The sequence below is a fragment of the Sorghum bicolor genome, chromosome 7 (genome assembly GCF_000003195.3).
Source record: "Sorghum bicolor cultivar BTx623 chromosome 7, Sorghum_bicolor_NCBIv3, whole genome shotgun sequence".
Classification (NCBI taxonomy): Eukaryota; Viridiplantae; Streptophyta; class Magnoliopsida; order Poales; family Poaceae; genus Sorghum; species Sorghum bicolor.
In genome coordinates, this window is record NC_012876.2 from 53,137,343 (window position 1) to 53,150,818 (window position 13,476).

General features: G+C 43.1%; 1 protein-coding gene across 1 annotated transcript; it reads left to right on the forward strand.

The window, feature by feature from the left end:
- Window positions 6,118-12,610, forward strand: LOC8073539 (uncharacterized WD repeat-containing protein C2A9.03). Its single transcript, XM_002444273.2, has 10 exons — window positions 6,118-6,299; window positions 6,442-6,667; window positions 6,815-6,982; window positions 9,602-9,688; window positions 10,752-10,886; window positions 10,981-11,085; window positions 11,193-11,284; window positions 11,368-11,473; window positions 11,550-11,636; window positions 11,746-12,610. Exons 2-10 carry the CDS (start codon window positions 6,527-6,529, stop codon window positions 12,157-12,159), a joined length of 1,335 nt encoding a protein of 444 aa, XP_002444318.1. The 5' UTR covers window positions 6,118-6,299; window positions 6,442-6,526; the 3' UTR covers window positions 12,160-12,610.

A 13,476-nucleotide genomic window follows, 5' to 3' on the forward strand; every position in this document is an offset into this window, starting at 1 on the left:
TAAAAGTTATGACTTTTTTAAATTCGCTAAAACAATTTTGCATGCATGGGTGAGTGGGGCCTAGGTTGATGGGATAGCCTATCATGGCTAAAAGATATTAGAGTTGTGGCTTCACCATGGGTGTGGTAGATGGGTCCTTTCTATAATTTTTAGTTGTAGAGATTGATTGATCGTCACTAGCTAGCTAGGCTGGATGATTTTGGAAGAGAGCAGAAAATCATCAACAATTTATGTTTTTGATTGATGAAGGAAAACAAAAACCAATGTCTTGCACTCCAGAACTCTAAAGCTGTCCATTCTTATCTACGTACGTACCAGTATAACAGCTTTTTTTGCAAAGATAATTTACAACTGTGTGCAAATTGAACCATACACTACTACACAAAATATTTACCGCGACGGGCAAACTTGATTAACTAAGGCGGTTATCGCAACCGTCTCGGATGAAAGGTCACAGTAAATACGACCTTTTCCGAGGCGGTTGTTCGCCCGCCTTGGTTAATCGCATAGAAAAAACAAAAAAAAAGAAAACTCATAGATAAGCCCACTGAGCCCATCCACGAGCCCACCGAGCCCATCCATGGACCGTCGCCGCCATTGCTAGCTGAAGGAGCGCCGCTGGCCTCGCCCGTCGGATCCGTCTCCCCGCCACCGGATCCAGCCACCCCGCCGCTAGATCTGGCTTGGACTGTCGTGCATCCGTCGTAGGTAAGCGGGCCACCCAGAGATCCGGCCACCCTCCATTGGATCCGGCCACCGCGTCCGTAGCCGAAGGAGATGGGGGAGTAGGGCGCGCACTGGCGGTGGAGGAGCGCCGGGGAGGAAGAAGTCGCCGCTGGGAGAGGAAGAAGTCGCCACTGGGAGAGGAAGAGCCCGCCGCATCCTCGGGCAGGCCCGCACCTGCACCCACGTTGCTCGCTGCGCCCGCCGCCAGTGCGCGCCCTCGTTGCGCTGCTCGCTGCGCCCGCCGCCAGTGCGCGCCACACCGACGCCATGGCCCGCCGCCATCGGCCTGGGAGCGCCGCTCACCGTGTGTTGAGTGGGAGAGAGCTGTCATCGGCCTCGGGCCCGCCATGAGGGAGGGAGCCGCGCGAGGTTGAGCTAGGGGCGTGGCCTGTGGGGGACAAGTGCGGCGCGTCGGTGGGAGGGGGAAAGGAGAAAGTGAGGGCGTGGGTGAAGAGAGGAGTGAGAGTTAGGATTTTCCATATATATACTATATACAGTTTATAGGGCCTGGTCTGGGCCGGTTGGGACTCAAAAATATTAACCGAGGCGGGTATTATAAGTTGCCCGCCTCAGTTAATAAGGCTATTTCTGGAGGCGGGTCCTTTTATGATAACCGCCTCCATTAATGCATTTTGCGAGGCGGTTTCTTGTAATCGTCTCAGTTAATAAAAAACGACCGCCTCGGTTAATGTGAGGCATTAACCGAGGCGGTTTATATCCCTGCCCGTCTCAGCGGTGGTTTTGAAAAGGTCACGGTAAATATTTTTTTTAGTAGTGATACGTACTTTTGCCTGTATGCGCACGGTACGCTTAGCTTGTTGATTGCAACAGCGTACCGATGATGTGCCCTGCCGGCCGACCACAAGGAAGAAGAGCACTGGTGACCATGATTTGGTACTTTTGGACTCCCCATCTCGCATATAAAAATCTTAAGCACCGAACAGTTTATTATGGGGGGTTTTGTGCTATGAACTCCTGCTGGTACGTAATGTCTGTTGGCACACAGACACAGTCACATGGATCGCTAGATCCAAGGTGTGTTTCTATATATCAGAAAAAAAAATAGTGCGTGCAGGATATGCATAGCTCACCTTATACAAACGCCATTGAAGAAACCAACATGCTAACTACTGTGAAAAAGGCTAAGAGCCGACGTGTCATCAAATGAAAAATCTGAAACGGAAATCATATGCGTGTGCTCTGAGCTGAGCTCTATGTGCTGTCGCGGCACGCGACTATGTGGCTGAAGACAGCAGGGCCCGATGGGCCACCAAGCAGCCCACGATCTTTCTATGGCCCGTCTGGATGTGACTTCCAATAAATCCAGCAGTTACAAATCCCTACGTTCCAAATATCCTCTCCTATTCTTTTCCTTTGCTCGAAAAAAATAGGTCCTGAATGTATGTTTAAAGTTGTATTTACATACTGAATGTGCTTCATGCTTACGTCTCCATCAATTAAAATTACCGGTAGCCGACAATAGAGATTGCCATGGTGTGACTTCTCTTTTAAAGAAATAAAAGCATAATTTAAAAATGGAAATCTCATCTCTAAGCCTTCATGTTAGTGTAGCTAAGGTGAAACATATTAAAATACAACACACGACAACTTTTTAGTAGATCATAATATAAAAAGTAGCGTAGTGCAATTGAGAACTTGTACCTCAATCAATTTATTTTCCACAATGAATCTGAAATTCGGGAAATTAGGCCTTGTTTAGTTCCCCAAAAATTTTGCAAAATTTTTCAGATTTCCCGTCACATCGAATCTTTAGACGTATGCATCGAGTTTAGTCGGAATTGACGAGACGAATCTATTGAGCCTAGTTAGTCCATGATTGAACAATATTTGTCAAATACAAATGAAATTGCTACAGTGCTCATTTTGCCAAAAATTTTGGAACTAAACAAGGCCTTAGTATAGACATAAATAGCTCGACTAAGGCTGTCTCCAATAGGACATGCATTTGGGAACTCAAACCCAAAATAGGTTTCCAACACAATACCTATAGCCTCCAACAGAGTATTCATACAGAAAACCCATTTTGGATATCAGGAGAGGCATAACCCAAATTTGGGTATCCTCTCTCCTCGAGACCCATTTGCAGAGAGTGTTGTCTTTTAGGTCTTGTTGTTGGAGAAGACTAAAAATAGGTATGGAACCTTTTACCTATAGCGCTACCCAAAGGACAAATAGGTCTTGTATTTTGGGTGACGATTGTTGGAGATAGTCCAAGTAAAGCACAACCTAAAAGGAATTTTTTTTCACTTCAAGCATGAGCTCTAGGAATACAACTACAAGAAAATGTGAAGAAAGACACGTCACGTGCCGTCATTATATGAATTTCGGCATTTCGTACGAAACAACCGCTGTTAAAAGAGAGATGGTTTTTTTTTTACTAAAAGAGATATGCTGTTGTTTCCTGCTGGTATCATGGGCAGGTGTAGCCTGATAGCCACTGTGCAGAAAGATTTACACACAGGAAGAAGAGGCATGGATAGTGAAATGTGATTACCGATTAGTGAAACTACGAAGATTTTTTGAGCGCTGCCGCGGTTACTAAGGATGAATTTATATATTATAGTATTGATAATATAGGATAGGAACATGGTATAACGCCATTATCAGTGGGATAGTTTCCAGTACATCTATATTTTGGAAGTGCATAGAAGTTTTATGAGGATGAAACTCTCTATATTTCCATAAAAATTTTATCATCTCTCTATTCATTAATATAGTGTCACATCAACATATTTAATGTGTATGAAACTTTAATGAAACTCCATTGAGACTGGTCTAATATATGCACTCCCTTCATACCTTAGGACAGCGACATGGTTCCAAAGTTTAATATTAACTCCTTATTTTTTTAAAAAAAAATATTTATCAAAAAGTGGTATATGTATATTTTTATAAAAGTATTTTTAAAATAAATCTATTCATATGGTTTTCACATTTTTAAACTCAATAATTTAAAAGTTATTCATGATTTATATTATATTCTTAATGTTTGACCAAAATATTTTCCAAAACGACTTTCTTTATAGGTACGAAGAGGGTATAGATTTATTAGTATAATCATAGAGATTGTATCTATAGTGGATGGTGTGTCTCAATGATGTGGATATTTGTAATTCTTGTGCTAGTGAACTTTAGTTATAAATAATAGTGGACTGCTGAGGTGGATGTCTTGCATGTCAAGAAAAATAGCTAGTGAGATTTTGTTTTATAAAAGTTATAAATAGCAGCTGCACATCAAAGGTGGTGTCGGTGGTCTGCACCAAGCGAATGGAGAGGTAACTGGCAAGCATTGTCGTAGACAATGTGTGAGTACTGACTATAATCTCATGGTTAATTTTTAGCTCAGGATCCCAACATCCGGTCACAGTGTGTACACCGCATCGTAGGAGTGGGCAAATTAACTAAAACCCAAAATAACCACAAAACAAAACTGAAAAAAAATCTAAAATTGAACAATTTGGTCTCTAATTTTGGTCCTACTTCAACTAACCGAATTTTGCTAGATCAATTTGGTCCTAAGCCTTGGTTAACTAGGAAAAAACATATACCAAACTTACCCATGAACAAATATTAGCCCAACTAGCCCATTCAAAAAACCCTATAGTATGATTTGCGCTCCTCACCCCATTGCCCCCACCGTCTCGCCCCCTCCCATCCCATCCGGTAGCCGCCACTCGCCACTACTCTGTCGTACATGCCACAACCACCATACCGCTCGACGCCTCTCTTGCTCCCTAGCCCGACGGTCGAAGTTGCTCTTTCTCACCCGACACCCAAAGCTGCTCCTTCCCACCTTGAGGCACGACGGACATGCTTCCTCTCCTTTCTAACTCCTCTCCATCCTGATGCCGAGGCCAGAGGGGCACTTCTGCACCTTTCTGGCTTTCCCTATCCATGGTTGGTGCCCCCTCCACTGAGCCACTAAGCAGTGGGCGGGAGAAGTACACAACCGAGGTACCGCCTCAACTCTCCAAGCTCTAGTAGGTGCGGCGACTGTGTCAACAGTAAGCAACCCTCCGAGCTCTAGTAGGTTCGTTATCGACGACGTCGCCCTTCCACTCCTCCGTGCTCCACAGAACTCGACGCATAACTCTTGCCAAGGATCTACACGTTGATAGTGCTCTAGAAGAAAATCGCTGCAGCTTTTGAATTTTTTAATTAAATTTGTTGTTCAGATTTGTTTGCTCTTGACAATTCGGTTAATAACAAAAACCGAACCGAAAAAACAAAAACCAAAAGTCTCAGTTCGGCGAATTTTTAATAACCGACTGGTTCTCCTTTTGAGTTAGGCCTTGTTCAGTTCACCCAAAAACCCCAAAAAAATTTCAAGATTCCTCGTCACATCGAATCTTGCCGCACATGTATGGAGCACTAAATATAATAAAAAATAACTAAATTATACAGTTTATCTATAATTTGTGAGACGATTCTTTTGAGTCTAGTTGGTCTATAATTAAATAATATTTGTCACAAACAAACAAAAAATGCTACAGTATCCAAAAAGTTTTCATTTCGCAAACTGAACGAGGCGTTAACCGAATTTGCCTCCCCCCGCACCGCCTCTAGATCATCGGCGCAACACTTCTAAGGCCTTGTTTAGTTCACCCCGAAAACCAAAATTTTTTCAAGATTTCCCGTCACATCAAATCTTAGAGCATATGCATGAAGCATTAGATATAGACGAAAAATAAAAACTAATTATACAGTTTGTATGTAAATCACGAGATGAATTTTTTGAGCCTAGTTAGTCTATAATTAGACAATATTTATCAAATAAAAACGAAAATACTACAATACCAAAATTCGAAAAATTAAAATTTTGGGAACTAAACAAGGCCCAAAAGAACCAAGAGAGACACTTGGGTCGGCCACCGGCAAAGTCGACGACCGGTGTCTCCCCGTTTGAGCCAGACGTGCGTCACCGTCACCGTCACCGTCACCGTGCAACAAACCAACCAAGGCCTTGTTTTGTTCCGAAAAGTAAAAAGTTTTCGGTACTGTAGCACTTTCGTTTGTTTGTGATAAATATTATCCAATTATGAACTAACTAGGATCAAAAGATTTGTCTCGTAATTTACAGCTAAACTGTGTAATTAGTTTTTGTTTTTATCTATATTTAATGTTTCATGCATGTGCTACAAGATTCGACGTGACGGAAAATCTTGAAAACTCAAAGTGAACTAAACAAGCCCCAAGCTAAGGCACGCGAGGCAGCCGCTGGCGCGCGGGGCCCGCCCGTTTCCCCCGAGCCCGGTCGGTGGTGCGTTCCCATCCACCCGCTCCCGTCACGCGCTCCACACCCAGGAAGGAAGCAGCGCGGGCGCCAGGCGGTGTTTTGCTTGGCCTTGGCGTGCTCCGCCCCCGCCGCGTCGCCTCGTCGCCTGGGCCTGGGCCTGCGCCTGCGCCTGCCGCCGCCTCGCCTCATTGTCTCCCACCCCACCCCACCCCCGTGCTGCCTGCGCTTTTGCCAGCGCGCGCCCCACCACCACCCCGAAAAGAAATTCCCCCAATTCCGCTCCATCCCGCGCGCATCCGGATCCGCTCTGATCGAGGTGAGGCCTCTCGAATCCGCGCGCTAGATTCGTCGCCGCCGTGTCTCCTCACCCGAACCCGCGTGCTGATTTTTTCGTTTCTACCGGGGGGTTGCGGATTTGGGGTGGTTGGTTGGTGTTGGCTGATTTCGCTTCCCCGCAGGGTGTGGGTTGATTTGGACTCTGTGCCTGCCTTCCTGCCCTGCCCTGCCTGTGACGGCGGCGTGGAGGAGGAGGAGGAGGAGGGCATGGACGAGTTCGAGCTGGAGGACAACCTCGAGTTCATCCTCCAGAGCATCCAGGAGCTCATGGAGGACCAGGGGGACAACAACGCCTTCGGCGACGCCAACCAGAACGAGCTCTTCGCCAGCCTCGTCAGCTACGACCAGGTCTGCTATCCATCTTCTCTTCCGTTCCGTGTGTTCATTTCGTTTGGGGACTCCTGTTTTGTTGGGGATGAAATTCTGATCAACCCTCTTCTCGTTGTTTTTCTTTTTTTCTTCTCAAGGAATGTCGTCTCGTTGTTTGTCTTGCAGGAGAACATGCTGCCCGACGTCTCTGCCGCGGACGTCGCTGCGGGGAAGGACATGCAGGGGATCCCGTGGGAGAAGATGCTCTTCGGGAGGGATAAGTACCGGGAGATGAAGATGAAGAACTACAGAAATTACCAGAACCTAAGTTACGCACGGGAGGATGCTTTGCAGGTACTCAACACTTGTCCGTTTCCTATTTTTTCCCCAAATCGATGTCCACCCAAATTCTAGTTTGAACCGCACAATGTTCAACTCAGTTATACATAATACTCCTAGGTTGCTTCCACATAGTCACAAGTCTGTGGTACGGTACAGACGTGGTTATATACCGTGTGATTATTTGGCTTCATGCTTGGTTTTTACATGCCAAACATTGACAACTTTAGGGTTATTGATCCTCTCCTGAATCACATTTATGTTGCCTTTTCATGTCAATCACAAGCCAAGTTAATTTGTTCAACATATCTAACCTAAATATTTAACTTCCTTGACGTTTTAGTGGTATATTTTGCTGACGTATTCCCTCCCCGACACGGCATTTAACACTAAATTTATTGTTCATTTCTGTATGTGGAATGAGATAGATATGACATTGAAGGGCACTTTTTGGTAGGGTTTTGGATTCTTAAATCTATGTTTCTGATTTGTTTTATCCCCACGAATTTTTCTGGTGAAACAGAATCATTCATTTGGCTAGTTGGTGGGTTTGGACAACAGTGGATTTCCAGTGCATTAAGAGAACCGCGTTTGAGTAGTTTCCACAGAAATTGGCTGCAACTAAATTCCAGTTGGGACTTTGTTATCTATATTTCTCAGTGATCCATTTTTTATACATTTGGATATTTGGTACATTGTCAATATAACCATAAGCATGCCAGCTTTGTTTTAGAATTTTGGCCCCGTCATTACTTCAAACTCATTCATATGATAGTTGTGGTACAAGAGTGAATGTGCAACCTACACCTACTCTTTTTTAATTACATTGACAATCAGTGATGGGGACTCCCATAACACTAACGTGCAAACTGATGGTTCAAACCTATGATCTAGCTTGTTAGGAAAATTGACAAGATGGTATTCGTAGCGGTATAGTAGCTGGCAAATACTTGGTTAGGAAAGACTATCGAAAGATGGAGGTCATGGAGTTAGGAAGGATATGAATGACAAATCTAATATGACCATAAGCTTGCACTAATTTGCTAAATACACATTTATAATCAAATACAGAAGACTATATAAAGATCACCAAATTAGGAAGAATGACGTGTCAGAAGTCATATCCATGGTTATCCGGTTCTGGGAATAAGAATATATATCCATCTATTAATTATGTAGTATCTGCTTTGTTATTTCTTTGAGAGGCATATGATTTTGTTTGGTTCGCAAAAAAACTCTTGAAAACATACTAACCATCACTACTTATGACTGTGTACTACACTGCTGATCTCATGTCTGAACCATATAAAAACACTACCGTTTGCTGCTATAGCTCATGGGGCTGATCGTCATGCTTAGCTATGTCCAAATTTTATCTTGCAGTTCTGTTTTTTTCCATTCTTCCTTTTTTTTCTTCCCGGTTCAGCAGAAGGCACAATGAACTTTAGGTAAGGTGGGTTTGGTTGGGTGCATGTGCTCATGCTGCTCATTGATGGGGATGGGTGCTAACTTTTCATATCTACTATGGTTCAAGGTGGTGGTTTGGTGGGGGCATACATCATGATCCAAAATTGATAGGTTGAGATTGTGTGAACCTTTTTGGTTGATGTAGTCTAAGCTGTACAAATTATTAAATTCCAGAAATGCTACTTAGATGTCAAAGACCATCAATTATCACTTCTATGTCATTCAATTAGATGTCAAAGACCATCAATTATCACTTCTATGTCATTCAATTAGATGTCAAAGACCATCAGTTATCTGGTTGGCTAATTGATTGCCAATCTCGAGTAGCTAGTATCCACTTTCAGTACAGTATATGAAATGGCAAATCTCTTAACATGTTAACATAACAAAATTTCAAATCATGTTCCCGATTGTCATTGACTTGTAGTTACTCAATGCACAAAACAGGGAAGAGGGGTCATAATCCCTCCCTGACATTCGTGGAAAGGGCCAGGTTGTAAGAAACAAGAATGGGATCTTCATTGCTGTGCTAATCAACTATTTCATGTCACATAGTGACATAGTAATTGGCCAAATGTGTTAGTTGAATCAGCTATTTTGCATGGACCAAGGATAACAGTCATCATTTTCTTATTGTGAATATTTTGAAATTTAATATTCTTGGGGTACTGCTAGTCTGCCATTTGTTTGGGCTATGGATCAACCTACTTAAAGGTAAATCTGTTAGAGCAGTTTCAGATCATTACATGAGGGCTGCCCGGCATTAAAAGCAATATGAAAGTGTTACATGCTGATTTGTTTTTGAGAATTCATTTTTAATGTTAGAGGCCCCATCTTTTCAGTTACATTACATACCCTATTGCATGATGTTCAGTATATTTGTAAGGTGTAGAAATAGTTCTCCCTAGTTCACTAGGTGGAAGCAAGTACACTGACTCCTGGTTGTTCAATTGTTAGACTGGTTCCCATGATTTTCTTATTTATTTACAGCTAGTGCTCACATGGACATCAGATGGACAGATAGATTTATTGTTCTACTAGGTTTCATCTGTTCACTCCAAATGTTTTTTGCTGAACATTCAATGCAGCACTGTCCAGTCTTTATGATGGAAATGTAACTTCTCCAGCTCCTTACAATCTGTTTTTGTTTATTTCTTGATCTCTCAGGAGTGCAAACACGTGGAGAAGGATAGCCCTTACTATGATTTCCACTACAACACAAGGCGTGCTCGGCCATCAATTGTACATTTTCAGGTCTGATTTTCCTCTGTTCAATTACAGTCCAACTTTTTGAGCAAAGTTATCATCAAGCATGTTGTTTACGGGTTTGTTGGTTTGAGGAATGATTTGTCCTTGGAAGGTTGGTTCATCACGAGGCTATCCTATTTGTGTGGCCATTTTTTAGTGATTTTTGGCTGTCATCGTAGAAGATATACATGTGGAAGAGAACTATAGTCTTGTTTCAATCTCATGGATAAGTAAAATAGCTTTCACGAAATTAGTTTTTACCCATTTTGCCACCCTTACCTTGATACTCGGAGGATAACTTAAAATTACTTTCTTGGATGCTGCCGGCAATACTATAACTGATAAACTGCCTACTTGTGTACTCCCTCCATACCCATAAAAAAAGACCTTTTGGACAAGGTTTGGGTCAAACATTGGGAATATAAATCATGAATAACTTTTAAGTTGTTGAATTTGGAAATGTGAAAACCATATGAATAGATTTGTCTTGAAAAATACTTTCATAAAAGTATACATGTACCACTTTTTTGATAAATATTTTTATAAAAACAAGGAGTCAAAGTTAGGCTTTGGAGACCGTGTCGTTGTCCTAAACGACTTCCTTTATGGGTATGGAGGGAGTACAAGGATAAGCATAACTTATTGTGAGACTTCTTTTTTCTTTTTTTTTTTGCCTTTTGTATGGTCTTTACTACTCCCTCCAATCTTTTATATATGATGTTAGCTAGTTCAAATTTAAACTAACCAATGTCATATATAAAAAATGTGAGTAATTCTTAGCAAGTCTATGGTTCTACCCTTATGCAAAAAAGGTTATGCTGATCATGTTGCCAAACTGTTTGCCTGTTTAAGAGATTTTTGCTTCTGTATGGAGTTTCCTAATCCTTCTAATCAATTCATGATTTTGGTTGTCATGCAAGGGGTGCTGTAGCATTTGCCTAAGGGGAAATGGAAGAACTCTTTTTATTCAAGTTTACATTACTGCTTGTTATACGCACTTTAAGTTCAAAGAGCAAATCCACATATCACGTTCTGAATGATCTTTTTTGTATGATGTGTTGTTTCACAGCTACGGAATCTAGTATGGGCAACAACCAAACATGATGTTTATACAATGCATGATCAGTCAGTGACACACTGGTCCTCACTGGAGCAGACGAGCACTGAGCTAATCGATGCTGATGATTGCATCGTCCCGAAACAGGTAGACAACCTTTTATATTTCTGGTGTTCAATATTTCTGTGCAGCTTCATATTCTTTTTGGTTTGGTCTAAAGTATCCATTTTTGTTGTTGCAGAGGGGGCATGGTTCACAGTCAGTGGCAATGGTCCAGGTCACAACAATGGCCGTGGATAGTAATTTATTAGTAGTTGGTGGCTTTCAAGGGGAGCTTATATGCAAGGTATTCCTACTGCGCAAATATTCTCCTACTTTATGGTCTTGTACTTTGGTCTAGTAACTCATTGACAGAATGACAGTAAATCTGACATTGTTTTTGGTATTTACTAGCGCTTGGATGATGATGGGGTTGTTTACAGCACAAGGGTTACAGATGATGAAAATGCAATCACTAACTCTTTAGAGATCTATCAGGATCCCAGGTAAGATTCAATGCTTTTCTGAGTCAGTTATCTTGTTCATTTTGACTTGAGTTAACAGTTTGTTTATGAAATGTATATTTCAGCGGATCTAGAAGGTTGGTGGCTGCTAACAATGACTGCTCCATCAGGATTTTTGACACCGAGTACTTTGACCTCCTCAAGCACTATGTCTTTCCTTGGTCTGTGAATGTAAGTAGGCCCTTAACTGTTTTATGCACTATAGTTTTATCCTCCTATTTGGCTGTTGAGTTTTCTTCTCCAACAGAGTGTTTCTGTGAGCCCAAATGGGAAACTCTTTGCTGTCCTGGGAGATCATGAGGATGGTTGTATAGTGGATCCCAAGTGTGGCAAGGTAAGTGAATTATTTTTTTTTCTTCTATTAGTTTTGCAGGGCACAGGGCTATATGGCTATATCAGTATGTGGTTGATCCTAATATTCAACACTCACATATATTTTGTAGGCAATTGGTTCTCTTAGGGGTCACTTGGATTACTCATTTGCATCTGCGTGGCATCCTGATGGCAATATCGTGGCAACTGGGAGTCAAGACACTACATGCAGGCTATGGGACATCAGGAACCTATCACAGTCGGTAGCTGTGCTTGGTGGAAGGATGGGCTCAATTCGGTGTGTCAAGTTCTCTTCAGATGGGCGCTTCCTTGCGACAGCAGAGCCTGTGGATTTTGTCCACATATATGATGCTTATGCGGACTACAGCAAATGTCACGAGATTGACTTGTTTGGTGAGATTGGTGGTTTAGCATTCAGCCCGGACACTGAGGCCTTCTATGTGGGCCTTGCGGACCAGACATACGGAGGCATGATCGAGTTCAGAAAGAGGCACCAACATCACTACCTCAACTCCTTGTGGTGAGACCAGCCACTGAGCGGAAATTTGGCTTGGCAGCTGTTGGACCCCATTGTTGCACTGTGTGCTGAAGAGGAGTGCATGCGTGCATGGTCCTGCAGAGGAGGATGTCATGGAAGCGTTTGCTGCTTTTAGTTTTTGGGTGCAGCACCGGGATGCAGAAGTGTATAAAATTCTTGGGGGGAGGGGTTTCTTTCCTTGTTGCTAGTAATCTGGGTTTGTCGCATGACTTGTGGAACTGAAGGCGGTAGCATATGTATAGCCTTTCTGTTTCTCGACACCTAACAATGTACATAGTTCGTGTCTGGAGATTATCTCCCCATTCACCGTCTTACTGAACCTGGTGGAACATGATAACAATGTAGTAGGTGTAGGTTGAAGTTTATGTTCCTTTTCGAATTGGGAGCTCTGCAAGACGGCAATCAAAGACGGCCGGTACCTTGTGCTGGTATGCAAACGCTGTTGGTCTTCCCGTTGCAGTCGTAGCAGCAGCACGGTGGTTGATTGTCCATTGACCAATGTGTCAGTCTACGGGAAGCTCAGTTTATTTCTCGGCGAAACTTAGCAAGCGATCGCTGCTTGAACTTTACCTATTTGGGCGTTTGTCTTTGACATCTGAAATGTTCTCCCCCATCCTCTTTTGACAGACCCTCCCACCTTTGTTCTCTGCGACTGCGGTGCGAAGTGAGATTCACATCCACCTCTGATGAAATCGAGCTTCTACGAAAAGTTAATCCTTTTTTTTACAATGAATCTATTCGCTTATCAGAAAAGCCATGGCTGTCGCTGATTTATTGTTAATGGGCTAATAGATTCGGCAGATAAGGGAAGAGGGCTGTCTTTGTGCTGACTGAGGTGAGATGAAGCATCTGGGGCAAGTCAGTCAAAGCTTGTTGGGCATGGCTAGTGGGCCTCAGCCTGCCGGGCCATTTTTGTATGCGAAATGTACGAGTTTTTATGGGCTTCATGTCCCCGACGACGCCAAAGCTGCCAGGAGGCCCTTAGTGGATTGCGCTTGAGCCCGCTAGCGCTGTTGGTTGTTCCAGATAGAGGGCAGTTTGTGCGATCAGTTTGAACGATGGAGGTGGTGGTGCCGGGGCGGGACGGACGGCAAGGTAAGGTAAGGTAAGGTAACGGGGCTTTGCCGTCTGCGTCTGGACTCTAGAGTCGCGAGGATGCCTAGGGAAGGAGAGGGGACAGTGCGTTGATCAGACATAAACATCTCTACTATAATTGAAATATTCTCCAGGCAAATCCCACCTGCAAGATCAACGACCCACAGCACATATCCTACAGATTAGACGGCCCAGATTAAAAGTATGA

Excerpts from the sequence above, each read along its gene's own strand:
- LOC8073539 (XM_002444273.2), top strand. The coding sequence starts at position 6,527 with ATGGACGAGTTCGAGCTGGAGGACAACCTCGAGTTCATCCTCCAGAGC. Across the intron at positions 6,983-9,601 it reads CACGGGAGGATGCTTTGCAG|GAGTGCAAACACGTGGAGAA; the intron begins GTACTCAACACT and ends TTGATCTCTCAG. Across the intron at positions 11,474-11,549 it reads TCTTTCCTTGGTCTGTGAAT|AGTGTTTCTGTGAGCCCAAA; the intron begins GTAAGTAGGCCC and ends CTTCTCCAACAG.